The sequence below is a fragment of the Lytechinus pictus genome, chromosome 2 (genome assembly GCF_037042905.1).
Source record: "Lytechinus pictus isolate F3 Inbred chromosome 2, Lp3.0, whole genome shotgun sequence".
NCBI lineage: Eukaryota > Metazoa > Echinodermata > Echinoidea > Temnopleuroida > Toxopneustidae > Lytechinus > Lytechinus pictus.
The window spans coordinates 14,327,130-14,344,614 of NC_087246.1; the positions used below are offsets into that span (position 1 = coordinate 14,327,130).

Consider the following 17,485-nt stretch of genomic DNA (forward strand, 5'->3'; position numbering starts at 1 on the left):
TCCTCATTTTGGAATATTAAGCCTGTGACGAGGATACCTCATATCTCTTATTTTCTTCTGCTGAATTTCGCTGCACCACTAATAAATGCATAGACAACCACCGTAATAATCGAGGTCATTTTTCTGGCCTGGGTGCGCCGAGTCTGGGCCGGTCGCGCAGCTAGCTAGTGACGTTGATGATGCGCTGGGGCTTCAGGCGACTCGTCATAGATCTAGCAACTTAGACAATGACGTCTAATTTGCCTGGCCTGATTTGAAGTGTAATGGCTTCAGGGCTGATGTTTATCAACGATGATTGTTCAAGGTTAGATTTCAAATTTTAAATGTCATTTGACTTTTAAGTCTATAAATCTGAAATAAAGGCGCTGTATCCCCGAAATCCGGGTCTAAATTTCAACTCTGAGTCCGAGACCATGGCATGGACGGCAAAAAACAACCATAGAGATGTATACTAACTACTCTCTATGAAAACAACCCATCCATCGGATGCATTGCATTGGCTGCGCTGCAGCTGCACTGTGATGATGGGTTCAGCGAAGAGCTCAGAGAAAATAAGGTGGTTATATTCAATCCCGAAATGCTTTGCGAGTGGTCACAAAATCGTCTCGACGCAAATCACCTAATACAGCCGTCTGGTGAAATCGCTGATAACAACAATCACCGATTTGGTAATGATTTTTGTTTCCTGAAACTTATATTTGTAAAGTTTTAAATATCAAAGTATGTTTTTATATGTATGTATATTCCTCAACATATTTTTTAAGTTATCTTTGATATTGTTGTAGTCATATTCTTTCATATTCGTTTTTTGATCGCTACTAATTTGTTGTTGTATTTGATCGGCATTTGATTTCGTTGGCATGAACAATAAAATACGCGCGCAGCTCAGCTGCATGCGCGTATCGAGTTGACCTTCCTTATAGCAACACGCTTGTGTGTTGCTGCCCTCTACGTTCGTTGGTTGGCATGAACAATAAAATCCGCGCGCAGCTCAGCTGCATGCGCGTATCGAGTTGACCTTCCTTAGAGCAACACGCTTGCGTGTTGCTGCCCTCTACGTTCGTTGACCTATCCCTTACTGATAATGATAAAATACAGGGAAATACGGTTTTGTAAATGACCAGCTCAGATGTCTGATACGGGTGATAGTGTTTTTTATTTACCAAACAAAGCTCAATTTGTTTGTTGTGTTTTTGTCGTCTTCAGGAACTTTCTCTTCAAGATGACAAGCTGTCGAAACGTTGAGTTTGGGCGGCCCTTTTCAGGACCAACGTATGCACGTATCGAGGAACCATATAATGTCTATTCTAAGTTATCTTTTCTATAATTTTGGATAATATTATACTGGTAAAACATTGAAATAGCCCTGTAATTGGTTATTCATGCGGATTTTTTAACAGGATTTACCTTGGCAATTTTTATGGAATCAGAACATTTATCGGTGCTGATGGACAGAATACGACAGATTAAAAACACGACACAAAGGAGAGGCAATATAATGATCTGTTTAAAAAGGTAAGTATTAATTATATCATGCCCCTGTGATCTACTTGATTTGATGTTTCTTGTTATTTTAATTACTTCCTGAACATTGTGGGGTTGAAAAATAAGGACGAATAGTGGGTGTGGGATTTTTTGTGTGCAAAATTTCGATATGGTCTGTAGAATTTGTTTGGCAAAGAGGGCCTTATTTTAAGAAATAAGTAATTAAAGGACTTAAACATACAAAAATAAAAACCCTCAATAATTATTCATTAAAGCCCATATATTATGGTGATTAGTTTGTACATAAAATTTTAACAAGAAGTCAACAAACGGAAACAACCATGATGAATTAAAGAACAACAGACTTTAATCAGATATTAAAATTAATATAGGTGAAGATAATATCAGTATAGAGCATTTAAAGTCATCTAAAATGTTGCACACTGTCTTTGGTAGAAGACTGATAATTTGATATCATGATACAGAATTTAACAAGAAACAGAAATCAGTTCAATAGTTATTGTAAAGTGCATAATAAAGAAAAAAATGTTCGTTTTGTTTGATGTAAAGCAGGCGTTAATATGTTAAGTTACGAACGACTGGAGTCTGACATGCTGATAAGTAATAGTTTGCTCATCACCTTCACCAACGGTGATTATTCGCTTACTAACTGTTTCCCTGAAACGGTTATTTTTTCATATGATTAAAGAAAAATGCAGGTAAATAGGGCATAATATAGATTGTACCTTGTCCTGAAAATGTGTCTTTATGGGGATCTTTATAAACTACTTGTTGAGACAAAATAGGAAATAATTATAGTAGTCAAAATCAGAATTCATAAAAAAGGGTCGGTACGTTTCGTGGGTATCATTTTCACGCAGTATAATTATGCATGTTCTACGGCACATGTATTTATTGTTCTGATAATCCATGAGGATCGGATCCAGAGGGGGGGGGGGCGGAAGGTGCGGGCGCAACCTGTAACATTTCAAAATAGTACACCACATAGATCCCCATTGCGCACCCCGTAAAATGAACGATGACCTTTTTTCTTGCCAAATGGTTTTCAGGTAAATTTGCATCCCGTAAAAGTCCGACTCTAGATGTCGCATGTGGAGTATACGTGCACCCCCATAATTATTAATTATTGATGGACTCGTATCATTACGGGATGATCCGGGCGACGGGGACGCCCCCTTCAATTTCGAATTTTGTACAGCAGCTTTTGGGAGCGGATTGTCTCGCCTTTCCTCTCGTAAGGAATCTAACAATCTATTAAATGAAATAATCCTAACCTTATCGATACTTTAGGAATTTGGAATGGTCAATAAAGTTCAACTCTCCCAATCCTATGTAGATTGTTTGTATGATTGATTTAGTTTGTGAATCGACTAAAGGCTTAACAAACATCCTTGCACAAAGTGATTTTAAAGAATGTAGACCAACTCTGAGCTTTGTAGATTCAACATGGAGATAAGAAGCAAGTTCCTAAGGCTGTGTAACGGGACGGAGGAGTATATCGTGGATCTGGGAAGAAAAAAAAAAATTAAAATAAACACGTTTTAGTCTAATTTGAAAGATAACTGTTATGACAAAAAAGCATGATAAAGATAGGAAACAGTGAATTTTTCATTTGTCAAAAAAAAAAGGACTCCATTTAAATTACAAATAAATTGGACTTAGAAATAGCTGGAGATTGAATTAGCTTTATCATGAGTAGAGAAACTAATATGGTTTGAGAGAAAAGGTACCTGTATATATACTTGGTAATATAACCATTGCGATATGAACGCATTGGGTAGTGAAATAGTCCGTTATCACTCAAGTGGGAATATTATACCAAAACACTACACTTCTCAGAATGTTGCAATATTGGTAATAAACCTGGCCAAATGAGAAGTTGAGAACTTAAGATGGGGCTATTAATGCTGCTGGTTCGTATGCCGTTTTGGTGTCGTTCGGTACTGCAGATCTATTTAAACTTTAAAATTCCATTTTCCTATTTACGATCTTTTTCATGAAATTTCAAATTCTGAACTGTAAAGATAAAAGCTAATTTCCTTTGTCGAATAAACATGACAGAAGAAGCGACTTGGAATATATATTTGGAAAGGAATTAAATGCAAAATTTATTGGTCAAATTAGAATTGATCATTCTTCTTGTCACAATTATGATCATCATAAGGAGAACCACTGTGTGGAAAAAAAAAAACCTCCAGCCGTGATAAAGATACTCTTTTATTAAAGGGAGTGGGGGAGGGGGAAAATGATCAGAGAAGAGATGTGGTTTAGGGAAAGAAATATATAATCATCACATATCAAAAGTGATTTTTTGTGTACCCCCTCCCCGACATCTGAATAGAAATTATAGTATTATGAAACAAAAGTAATTTAGACATTTAAAAAAGAGATCTCGTTTGTAAACAAAACGAAACGCATCATCCGTTAAAGATTAACATTTTGGTCCCTCATTTGCATACCTTATGTATATATATATATATATATATATATATATATATATATGAACATTTTTGTTTTTTTTCTATATTTATAAAGAAGGTTAAAAAAAAATCATATAAATTATCTAGCTTTCAGCGGAAACTAATAATTGTTCATGAACTTACCTGTACATGTTTGGGTGTGTTTAGAATGTATTCTACTGCTTCTGCGATGTCTTCAGCCTCAAGTTGCTATCGAAAAAATAAAAGAAATATGATCACTGCCTTTGGTATTTATTTATAATAATAATAATCATCATCATCTTCAATTTTATTATTACTTTTATTACATTTACTGCAATTGTTATCATTTTATTATTCTAGTTCTATTATTCATTTCATTGTCTAATTTTCCTGTAGATTCACCAATATAACAAATAAACCATGTTTACATATACCAAACAATGCTAGAGTGCATTTTGTACTCTCTATTTTTTTCAGTTATAGGTTACCAGGGTGTTGCCTTTGGGGTGCAATCATGAACCTTTGTGTAAACATACCTTTTGCAGGAGGGGAACAGTAGATTTTGAAACATCTCCGAACATACTGGGATAGAAACCAGTATTCCCTTGACCCGGTGATATACCCTGGGAGAAAGAAAGAAAAAGGGAATTATTGTCGTATAAATAAAACAATCTATAAAATTAAAACATAGTCCACCATTCTATTGGCATAACATGGAAAATTATGAAATAGATAAAAATTTTGCTGACGCAGTGTCATTATTATCGTTACACCCGTAATTAATTTGTATGGATGTTCTGTGATTTGGCACCCAGCATGAAACTTACGATGAAAGTGGATAGCAGTAGTGAATCTGTGTACAGGGGTTAAGTGTATATAAATCAGTCAAATCCATCAACGATTAGTTATCTATTGTAATAAACACGTACTATCATTGTTTGTCTTTCAATAAAGTGAATCTAGGTCCAAGTGGCTCTAACTGCTCAAGACTTAACACCCCAACATTTAATTTGTTTACACACCGGTATTTTGATAAAATATTCCAGCATATGTTGGTTCTATATAGAGTAATAAAACGAGATTGTGCGGAACGGCTGTGATTCTGCGACATTACCGATATTCTGATGTTTGACTTGATTTCTCTGAGCTCTTGTCTGAAACCTTCTTGTATAGCCATTAACATCACCTTGGAAGCTCCATAGAAATGCATATCACTAATAGGTGTCCACTTGTATGCGGCAAGACTATAATATTATATACAAAAATAAAGATTACTCGAACCGATAAGAAAATATTAAAAATGTTATAGCAACAACAACAACAACAACAACCATAAAAGCACCTCCCGTTATTGACGACAAAATTAAATGACTTAAGTTTTTAATTCAAAAGGAATCCCAAAGGATCGGTTTTAGGTCCGTTGTTATTCACTCGTTTGTAAAAGGTGTATTATTCGGTGACTATGTTTGATACCACGTTTCTTATCCCATAATGCAAGCATATCATAGATTATGATATATCTTTTTGAGTCAAAAGTATCACAGACATGAATATCATCATTACAATAGGCCTAAAACAATTAAAATATAAAAGTGAAATACAGTGCGTCCCACAGAAAAGGAAACCCGTTTTCACATTTATTATCAAATGTGTTTTACTATACATTTGATACTCATGGCAAGAGTGGAATCTCATCTCGTATTTGAAATCAACAGCTATAAAGCAAATCGTTCACGCATGGTAAATTACAAACAATAAATATTGAGGCATATCAGAAACGATGTGCGCAGAAACTCACGTGTGAATCTGAATCCACTCTCATTTCAGTGATCAGTGAGAGAATCTTAACAAAGAATACAAAAGAAATGCTAATGAGCCAATCGTCGAATAAGCGCGGTCGTATCTCGAACCAATCGTGTCCAATTTTTTCCGCGCACCCTGGTTTTGGCATTAAATTTTCAAACTCTTCTTGCTCATTAATGCTTGAAGTGTTTGTCTCATTTTAGAATAATTGAATTATATGAATATGTTAATAAGATATCATGATTCATTTGCCTTTGAAGAAAAAAAAGACATGGGAATCCCGGTTTTCTTTTCTTTTTCTGGGACGCACTGTTGGTTTATACACTATTTATTGTACGTCATTGGTGAATTAGTGCTAGGCATTAGCATTGCATGGATAAGGACATCTCATAATTGAATTAGATTTTCATATTATTCATCAGGCGATATAGGTATGACTTGTCAAAACTTGAATAGTGTGCATTCATGTTGTCTTTGTTACCTGACTAGATTAATAAGGACGCCATCATCGACGCCATTTTTCTTCATCAAGTTGACTGCTTCTCGACAGCAGAAGAGGGTTCCTAAAACATTTACCTGAAGAAATGGATGGACATAACAACGAAAAGAAAATGATAAAGGTTTGTTTGGTTGCATCAAATATATTGGTAAGTAATCTTATATTTAGCTGTCATAATTTGATATCATAATGGCAAATTCAACCAGAAAATAATGTCATTTAACACCAAATAGAGTAAAATGAATGAAAGAGAAAAGATAAGTAGGTAGGCGAAAATTTGAAGTGAATCGGACAAACCAGTAGGCCTAGAAAGTTATGACTTTTAAAAACTCATTTTAACAAAAAACACACACACACACAAAGAAACACGTGCAGTCTGTATACCATTTGATTTCAAATTGGCCGTATAGGCCCTGCCCGTGTGATGTAAGAGGCTTACAACGTTAACTCACGTCACGGCGCGCCAATCACGTTTTGCGTATATTCGTTAAAAAAAAACCACCCCCCTAATGTACGACGTGTTCGGTTATGTGATCCAACAATTCGGTGAAATGCTACAAGCAATCATCACGTAACGTTAACAAAATAAATGTAAATTGTCATTGAGAACAGACTAATACCTTGTTTGTTTTTATTTCCGTCATAAAAATACATAACAATATTTAACATGTTAAGAGATACAAGGAGTAACATACACATACATAATATAATAAATTCTAAACATTGATAAAAAAAATAATATTGATTGAAACATATCAAGGAAGTTAAAAGAAAAAAAATATCGAACTTAAGACAAAGACGGTTGGATAACCCATATCCAGCTGCACCAATTATATGTGCAACTGGTCTTCCATGGGGATCAAATAAAAGAGAGAGAGTCACAGGGAGAGGAACATGAGAACAGAAAAGAAAAGAAACAAAAGAAAGGAAGTAAGAAAAGAAAAGGAAGAGAAAAAAGAAAGAAAAAAAGGAAAGGAGAGAAAAAAAAATCACTCAGTTTGCTTACTCCCACCCAACTACCCCCTCACCCAGTATTTCCACTCTTCCCGAAATTCGGGACATTTTTACTTTTTCCAGGAAAGGTTCGGGAAATCTGAAAATTACAATTGAATAAACAATTTAACGTAGCAAATATTAATATTCATGTTATATTTAAAGAATTGTTCACCTCGAAACGTAGCTCAAAATTTCCCGCTCGCGCGTAATTTTGTTCCTATTTCTAAAGAGGGCGTGAAAAAAATGTTAAATTCCTTAATTTTGGTCACTTGGACTAAATTTAGGCTCGCTGTAATTATTGCCCGATTTATGTTAAAAATCAAAATGGAAAATTCCAGGAAAAGCGTATGAATTTCGGGAAATTTGTTTTGGATCAGTGGAAACACTGGGCGAAACGCTTTTGTGATAGAATCTGTAAATCTGGTTCAATGGTACACTGCCGAATTTTTTAAAATAATAATAGTAATAATAATTGGCACTTATATAGCGCTTTATCAATCTACGACTGTTCAAATGTTCAAAGCGCTGTACAATTATTATTACCCGGTCCCCGGATTCAAAGCATTCCAAGCAGCCCGTTAGGCTCACACTTGCTAAACCAACCACAATGACGGTTGTTTCCTACCGGTACCCAATTAGCACCTGGGTGAGAGTGGCAAAGTGTGGATTGACGCCTTGCCAAATGGCGCTAGGCCATGGTGGGATTCGAACACACGACCCTCTGATTACAAGGCGAGAGTCAGAACCGCTACACCACGGCGCTTCCACATTTTTTTTCTTTTCTCGTTTTTTTTTCTCAACCTTCTAGTTTTTATGAAAATGCAAAAGAATACCGAAACACAAATGGCAGGTTACGCTCGGAGATGAAACTTTTTCATAGGTTACCACTTTGCGAAATTGAAATGAATACAGGGAAGTTTATTTAAAGGGTGCGACTTTCGGACTTGCATGTTTTGTTGCACACATACATTGCGATCTCTGTGCTGGTGCATTTTGGTGTGTGACGTCATGATTAGTCTTACTAACGCGCTTGCAATTTAAAAAATCTACAAAAACTGTCGGGTAAAGTGCCTAAAGACTCATGTCACGTATGTGCAAAGCTGTGACTCCTCGTGCAAAATAACAAAGTGTAGACCCTACACTTCGTAGATTAGAGGACACGATTTTACGAAAGTACTCAAAACGAAGATAGCTCGCCGTGACGTGATTACGTTAGTAAACCTTGCAAGCCGATGTAGTATATGCTCGAATGAACAGGCCGAAAATTTCGTTAAAAAAAAACGTTTTACACATAATTATATTTTTCTTAATGAGGACATGTCACAATATTTCACCAATGATACATTTTGAATACAGGCAAGAAGGAAAAATAGCTTAGGGGAAAACAATAGGAGATGTCTGTAACTATTACAAGCAGTCTACTATCTAAATTGCCATTTTGAAATGACATAGATTTGGTGATCTCATGTTTTTGTTCAAACAGCTATAACTTTCTTATTTCTTTACGATTTCTTTCAAACTTTTGCCCTTCCGTTTTAGTTTTATTTCCCCTTTCATTCAAATCAGTTACTTACCAGAGTTGGATTTTATTTAAACATACAACCAACCTACCTCCTGCATTATCCTCCAATCATTAGCATCACCTGAGAGGAGGGGAGATGCCCTAGAGAGACCAGCACACTGAATACTGACATCAACACCACCAAACTTATTCTCAGCCTGGGCGTACATGTTTTTGACTGCGGTCTCGTCAGCGACATCACACTTCATGGTATGAATCTCCCCCGATATGCCGTTATTCTTCAGGGAATCAGCTAATCTCTGGTTAAAATAGGGAAAGAAAGTTATAAGTAAAATAACTTTGGTCAAAGCAAGCCCGTAAAAGTTTCATATTTATTTATTCATTAATTATTTTATTCATTCATAAAAAAAAACCAGTCGAGCAGGAAGTACACTGGGGCAACATTTGCCTTGTATCAATTTTTTTTATCAACTCTGGTCGACATATTCATATTTTATGGGATTTCCTTTTTTCCCTGATCTTCGCAACATTAACATATGTTTCTGGGGACAGTACATGGCTAAGCATGCGGTGAATATAGTAGTTGTATAATGTGCATTTATATACAGCAAGTAGTTTAGGCTTTGAGTATTTTTTTTCTTCTGTTTTTAGCTCCAGAGTTTGGCTGTGTGTCCTTGATTTCACCTGTATTGTTCCCCGATTCTCCTTCATACTGGCTTCCGTTGTAAATCGTAAATCGAATAATTTTCTTATCATTCATACATTTGTTATGATGTCATATATTTTTGGCTTAAACACGTATTAAGCGATTGTCATCAATGTGGAATATCATCGCCCCACTCCCAAATACCTTCTGTCTTTATCTCCCTATCATTGCAAATATATCTCCTTGCTGGGTTCATAAGATAGTCAACTTAGTTCGTTCTTTTTTAAGACACCAGCTTTGTTACTCTTAAACCAAAATTAGCTATTTTGATAGTTATAAGGAAGTAGGCAAGAATATAACATTTTTTTATTGCAATACATCAACTTGGATATACATATAAATAAAATAAAGTTTTATGCTAAGTGAAAAAAAGCCTACAAACCCTACATCACTCAGTTAATTTGTATACATTTCTACAACTCATCGGTCCATGAACCCCGCAACGTGAGTGGAACAATATCTGTTTCGATTCCGCATACTCTTGACATTCGAAACATTTTTTTAAAAACAAGTTCACACCCAGTTACCAATAATGTATATAGCATTTCCTTTTATTTGAAAGCTGGATAAAAGAGCATTGTAGATTAAATGCCTTGCTCACGGGCATAGCTGCCGCGGCCGGGGATCGAACCCCGGACTTTCCATGTATAGCCAGGCGCCTTAGACCACTCGGCCACGGCACCTTCACTTTGATGTCTTCGTCTGAACATAGCCACTATCTCCACGATTACACGTTGTCGTCATCATGATCAATGAACTGGAATGACGTCATTTTTGTAAAGCGGTTGGATTGTCTTTCCCCTATTACAAATCCTGTGCCTATACACTGACACATAATGCTTTTCAATGCATTTGATTCAACCAACAATGCCAAACACCCTAGAAAGGAACACACTCAACAGTACGATAATACACCAAATGGTGTTCTGCACTCAAAGCGGAAGAAGGACAACGAGAACCGTGTCTCACTCTCACCAAAAAGTACGACGTCATACCAATCAAATCAAATCAAAGATGTTATATACATATATTCATTTTATTTGTCTTCCAACTTTGAGTTTGAATACATGACAAACATACAAGTGTGTATGAAACAATAAGCAGAGTACATGATAAAACATACAGGTATACATAAAACTGAGTATGCAGAAAACATTGTTTTTAAATACATTATACAGCTTAGAAATAATTTTAAAGGAAGACGAGGAGACCTATTTGAAGCAATGCTTGTAAATTATGGTTCTTCATTACGAATTCAAAGAACATTGGATAAACAACACAGAAATGGCAATATAATATAATATGATAGCTAAAGAGAGAGGCGGGGAGAGAAGAGGGACACATTTATGTACAAACGGGACAAAAAAGGGGACATGAGGACAGAGACCAGCCAGGCCCGGGAAAGGGGGGGGGGGGGTGAAACGTATTGATAATTTAGCATTAACTGATAAATAACACACGAAAAATAGGCTTTACGAATCACTTCCATAGTTACTCAGTATAAGATTTTAATTTTCGTTTAAACACTGTAGAACTGACAGCATGTGTAATGTCAGGGTCAAGTGCATTACAAAACCTGGGTCCAGTGCAAACTAGAGTGCCCAAAGTGAACTTTGTTCTTGCACGAGATATATGGAGAGTGGAAGATTGTCTGGTATTGTAATTGTGTACTTGACTATTTTTCTTAAATATCTGTGCCAGGGCTGAAGGGAGACTTCCTGAATCAAAATCATACATAAGAGATCCTAGCTGCATAAAGTAAATATCTTCCACTTTCAATAAGTGATTGTCATGAAATAACACATTTGTATGGGCACGATAACTGACATTAAATATATACTTCTAATAGCTCTCTTCTGAAAAATGAATAATTTTGGCAATTGCGTTTTAAGTGAGTTGCCCCAGGCAAGCACACCGTAGTTTAAGAAAGGAACAATTAATGAGGAATATAATATAAATAAAATTTCTTTAGGGAAAACTGATCTCAACTTGTATATAACACCAGTATTTTTGACAACAGTTTGCAGAGGTGATTTACATGAAGTTTCCAGTTCAATTTCTCCTCAATAAATAACCCAAGAAATTTAGTTGAGTTTACTCTTTCAAGACAGACATTATTAAACATTACATTGCCAGGCAACATTTTTAAGGAATTGCTAAAAAGCATATAATTTGTCTTTTGAAAATTAAGTGATAATTTATTGGCTTGAACCCACAAGATAACATTCTTCAATTCACAATTCACTGTTTCTATCAGGGTTAGAGGATCCCTATGTGAAAAAAATACACTAGAATCATCAGCAAAGAAAATAAAGGATAATTTGTTTGATGAATTTTGAAAATCATTTATATACAGTATGAATAAGAGAGATCCTAGAAGAGACCCCTGAGGTACACCACATGTAACAGTTTGCAAGCTGGAATTAATTCTATTCAAAGATACAAATTGTCTCCTGTCAGTGAGATAACTCCTAAACCACTCAAGGGCAACACCTCTCACTCCATAATGGGATAACTTATGTAGCAAAATTTTATGATCAACTGTATCAAAAGCCTTGGAAAAATCCAAGAATATACCAATTGTGCTCAAGTAATTATCCAAGGCAGTGGCAACCTTATCAACAAAGTGCAAAATGGCATGTGTAGTTGTATGCTTCTCGCGAAACCCAAATTGAAAATTCGAAAAGATATTTGACTTTTTAAAAATATGTCAACAAAGAAATTGGACGATAATTTGTCAAAAATTCGGGGTTGCCTTTCTTAGAAAATGGCACAACTTTTGCAATTTTCATGCTTCTAGGCACAATGCCATTTGACATTGAAAGATTAAAGATGTGAGTAAGAGGTGTCAAGATTCCTACAATAACATGTTTAATAAGTTCATTTTTAATATTATCACAGCCTGGGCTCTTTTTACTTTTGAGAGATCTAACCACATCAGTGAACTCTTCCTCACTTGTAGGCAAAAAATAGACTTTCCAAAGTAGGCTCAGACAAGAAGTCAGCACAGGTTTTTTGACAGGGTGGAATAGCTGCCTGTAAATTTGGACCAATATTACAAAAATAATTGTTGAACTCTTCTACAATAACACTGTTATAATCCACAACTTGATAATTTATGATTACCCGTTTTATCTTTGAAACTTTAAGTGTTGCTTTAAAAACATTTCTGATCACTTTCCAGGTATCCTTAATATTATTAAAAGTCGCTTGGAATTGAGCACAGTAATATTGCTTTTTTTGCATTACGCAATGTAGCAATGTAGCAGTATTTCTATAAGCTGAATATTTCCTATACAAAAATGCTGACTTTGTTTTTTTATATTGGTAATACATCTTATTTTTCTTATTAATTGAGTTTAACAAAGATTTGGTAATCCACGGCATACGTGGAACTCTAAATCGACTCTTTATACAATTAATCACAAGTACGTTCTCGTCATATAGAACCATTTATTTTTTCATGAAATTATCAAAGGCACTCTCAACACTTTGGTCTGAGAGTATGTCACTCCAATCAGCCGAAGTTAACGCTTCTCTGAGCCGAGCGATATTTTCAGAATTGCTTTGGCGAGTATGGGTGTTGTAAATATTTGGATCCTTATATTGTCCTAAAGCTTGTTTAGTAAAAACAGGAAAGTGGTCAGATAAGTCAGAAATTACTACTCCAGAAGACGGAGCTGGTTGCGAATTACTAAACATATTATCAATAAGTGTGGAAGATGTATCAGTCACTCTGGTAGGCTTTGTGATTAAGGGTAACAATGAAAAAGACATTAACAGATTTAAGAAGTCACCAACGTGAACATTATCATTGCAGTGTAATAGATTTATGTTAAAATCCCCCATCAAAAATACTGATTTATGAAAAAGCAAAGCTTTTTCCAATATATTTTGCATGTCATCTATAACACTTGTGAAATTACCATGGGGAGGTCTGTAGATGTCTACAAAAACAACATTTCTTTAAGCAAAATTTATATAAATACAGCTTCCAAATGATCGGTCATTAAAGTGAGATCATGACAAACCTGATAATCTAACTGAGAAGGGACATATGTTGCAACACCACCACCTCTTTTATTTTTCCTATTATTACAAATTATATAATAACCTGGAATAGAAAAGAGATTCATATCATTTTCATATTTTAAACGAACAAGTGCACACCTAGTTACAAAGAATGCGTATAGCATTTTCATTTATTTGAATGCAGGATAGTCAGGCGCCTTAGACCACTCGGCCACGGCACCTCGACTTTATTTCGAACGATATAAGATCAGTCGGTTCGGGTTCGATTATCTTGGTGTGACTGTGACATATATCGATCTTTGTACTGTAATTACACTTAAAGTCTAAGACAAACTTTGCATTTTAATAGCGTATACAGGAGTCCTGTATCCGCAAATTGCCAATCTAATCATAAATATAGACTGATGCATGATACCAAGACCAATAACGATATGGATAGCCCTCAACATACGTGATAAATGATCTTTGAATATTGATTTCTAAAATCACGTATCAGATATTTATACACTCGTTCTGTGAATATAAGGATTTAATTCAATATGGGAGTACATGCTCGGTTAAAAGGAAGGAAATGTTTACGAAAACTTCAAGGTTACGATATCGAACATAACGAAAGAACGCATTGCTATATGTATTTTTTTTCAAAGCAAAATGTTTAGGTTCATCCAGGTCAAACTCGAGGATGTGTTATAATTTTACTGAGAACTTAACCGGTTTATTGTCTGGTTTCATTCGACCATTTAGCTCTGTAGCAACAACTGTGCTGGGCTAACACCCATGCATCTTTAAAATAATTTATTGGTAAGTATGTACCATTATGTAAATGTGACGATAAAATCAAATTGATGAAAACAAAACGGTTACCATTTCAAAGAAATTCTGTATACACAAATTTAAAAAGCGATTCAACATGGACGTAAGGAAAATGACATCAACCTCCCTTAAGCAGTTAAGTGTTCAGAACCGGACCAGGCCCTACATGAACATACATGATACAGGCCGCGTTCAATCAACGCCTCTTTCAGAGAAATTGTTTTAAAAAAGTTAAAAGTTCTAATAATATTCCGGGACTTTTAAAGCCTTACTGCTAAATATAGGGTGATTGTTTGTTTTCAGTCAGAGAACCAACGACTTTCAATCCCCTCTAATGGTTTTTGAAGGAAAAGTAAACGCGTTCCTATGATTACCTCAACGGAATCGACGTTGACATCGGTGGCAAGTATTCTCATCCCGATCCTTGCTAGGCTTCTTGTGATCGCCTCGCCGAACCCCGAAGCTGCTCCAGTCACCACGGCAGCGCGACCAACCCACTGTGCCATTGTGACTCTCTCTCTCTTTAAGACCAGACTGTTGTTCAGGTGGAGATACTCGATAAACCCGAATCAGCAAATGCCAAGATCCTTACGATGTGTTAATTCAATACGCCGGGGGGCCACTTCCATCGATGAGTGGATACCATGCGCGACCATGGGGTTTCGAAAAGCACCCTAAACACGTATTTTCCATATTCTGAAAATGCACCCCTTAACAAGTATTGGCGTGTGAAACCCTACCCTTAACAAGTATTGGAAACAAAACGATACTTTTGGCAAGTATTCCCTAAATTGACCCCCTAAACAAGTACAACGATATTTTTATTGTTATGTATGCACTCAGTCGTCGGTCGTCGGTTTTACCTCTACCTGATTGGGTTTAGCACAGCCCCACCTCCCACATCTCGCACAAAATCGTACTCTAAACACGTAGTGTTGACTCTTGGGGCAAAAAGTACATCCTTTATATAAAACATTTTAGTCTTAATTTTTTACACCCTCGAAAATTTTACCCTAAACACGTAGCTTTCCTAGCAAAAATAGATACCCTGTTTTTCATTATTTTAGTGTTTTTGACAGTTATTACGTTACGAACGTAACGTGCCCTCTCTTGAAAAAGACATCATTTTTACGTGTTTTTTTTTGTCGCGCATGGTATCCACTCTTAGGTTCTCTTCAATTATGGTAGTACTCGCAGTGATACTCGAGGCCCAGGGGGGGGGGGGGGTACTCGACCAAAAAAATGGTAGGGGTGTGCCGCGGGCGAGACAAAAAACGGGGGCCTTGGAGCGGGCTTATTGTAAAAAGGAGGGTCCTCGGAACGGGCTTCGGAACTACAAATGTTTATGAAAACGGTGGTCCTTATGCATCCCTATGAAACGGGCATGCGTGCATGATGCAGCTAGCCCGGCGGCACGGCCCCGGGTGCGCTCGCGCAGAGGCGATGGTCGGACAGCGCTCTGCGGCCGCTTTTCACCAAAATTGCAGCTCATTATAGCAGATCAATGCGACCGGAACGGCGTAACGAAAAATATGCGAAGCTTTGGAGCGGATTTATTTCTTCTTTTTCTCGATAAGAAGAAAATGCTATGCTTTGGAGCGGCTTTCTTTGTTCTTTTTCTCAATAAGACAAAAATGCTATGCCTTGGAACGGAAATTTGAGTTTAAAAATGGGGGTCCCCTCCGCGGCACATACCCACTATGCATTATATACTGAGTGCCCCCCCCCCCCCTGGGACTCGGGGTAGCTCTACTAGCAGCATGTGCCATCCGTGTATGATATGAACTCGGTGTGACACCATTACCACAGCGTTTGATCAGTCATTCTGTACACTGCATGGTTTAATCATTGACTATTTCCTGAATCAAAAAAGGACTTTATCACGAGGGGCGTAGCATGCATGCAGCGAGTTAGTCATATTTCCAAGTTATCATGTTTATTGTACTACTTTGCCCCCATAAACTACACCCGTGTTCCCGATTGGACTTTGGTACAGAGTCAACACTATTAAACGTTAATTCATTTAAATTGATTGGGGGATTATTCGGAATACTGATATTGGTTGATGAAACCATGTCAAATACGCTAGCTTCACAGTACACGCTTCGGTTGTGCACTTCTAAGGCCTTCGAAGTCATTTGTTTAAGGAATAATGTACGAATAAAAAGTATATAAATTACAATATACTGATATATAGACTTGTTAAATTGTATATTTCAAAGAGAGCAGCACGTGTCTAATTTATAACACAATGCATAGGAAATATCCCATGACATATTTTGTTATACTTCATACGTTAAAGTATCTTTTTATAAACGATTATTCAGACATAGAATACGATAAAAACAATAATGGCCAACAGCAATGATTATGTTCCATTACTGTGAAAGAAATGGTAATCTATAATCTCTTTATAATATAAATAAAGTGCGAATTCGTATTGAGGCAGAACTTTGATTGAATATTTAATTCTTATTTAATTTTAATTCTTAAGTGTCGTAATTTGCTGAATTGAAATTTAATTGATTGATTGCCAGAATTTTATTGTTGACGAGAAATTTAAGAAACGAATATATAAATTTGACGATTGAATTGAAATTAAATTATTGAATAGAATTCTGATTGTAGAATAAAAATCGTTTTGTGGAGGTGTCGTGGTGTAGTGGTTCAGTTACTTGACTCGTAAGGAAGGGTCGAGGGTTCAAATCCCACCAAATGTTGTCATTTTGCACGGCACTTATCCACGTTTGTCATTCCCCACCCAGGTGTTAAATGGGTACCCGTATGTGAAAGTCAATGTAAGTAGACCTGTGTGCACCGATGAACGGTTGCCTGGCCAGTATGCTCCCCGGTGAGTAGAGATTGTGCACTTAATTTGTGGAGAGTGATATATCCTATTTGACCAGGGTAATAGTAATGACAATGTAAAGCGCTTAGAAACCAAAGTATGAAGCGTTATCTAAATATAACTATCATCAGTGGCGTAACTACGTGGGGGGGCACGTGCCCCCCCCCCCCCCGATCGGCTGGCCCCCCCCAAAAAAAAAAACGGGGAAAGAGAGAAAAAGAGGGAGAAAGGAAGAGAAACGTAGTGGGAAAGAAGAAATTATTAATTTTATATTATATTATAATTATGTTATATTACTGTATATTACATACATTAACTT

At 36.3% G+C, this 17,485-nt stretch overlaps 1 protein-coding gene across 2 annotated transcripts; it reads right to left on the minus strand.

Annotated features, from left to right (window-relative positions):
* Positions 1-1,834: 1,834 nt before the first annotated feature.
* LOC129275133 (dehydrogenase/reductase SDR family member 11-like) lies at positions 1,835-16,111 on the minus strand. Of its 2 annotated transcripts, none has more exons than XM_054911923.2 (8): positions 16,072-16,111; positions 14,693-14,905; positions 8,857-9,066; positions 6,232-6,326; positions 5,062-5,191; positions 4,484-4,570; positions 4,110-4,175; positions 1,835-3,012 (listed from the first exon to the last, which is right to left on the minus strand). In XM_054911923.2, exons 2-8 carry the CDS (start codon positions 14,822-14,824, stop codon positions 2,974-2,976), a joined length of 759 nt encoding a protein of 252 aa, XP_054767898.2. In that variant the 5' UTR covers positions 14,825-14,905; positions 16,072-16,111; the 3' UTR covers positions 1,835-2,973. The 2 variants fall into 2 exon arrangements, with proteins under 2 accessions (XP_054767898.2, XP_063966396.1); XM_064110326.1 differs by lacking the exon at positions 16,072-16,111 and adding an exon at positions 15,451-15,501.
* Between the last annotated feature and the right edge of the window lie 1,374 nt (positions 16,112-17,485).

Coding starts and splice junctions, on each gene's coding strand:
- LOC129275133 (XM_054911923.2), bottom strand. CDS start 14,824: ATGGCACAGTGGGTTGGTCGCGCTGCCGTGGTGACTGGAGCAGCTTCG. Junction 5,192..6,231: donor GTCCTTATTAATCTAGTCAG/GTAACAAAGACA, acceptor ATAATATTATAG/TCTTGCCGCATACAAGTGGA. Junction 4,571..5,061: donor AGTCAAACATCAGAATATCG/GTAATGTCGCAG, acceptor TCTTTCTCCCAG/GGTATATCACCGGGTCAAGG.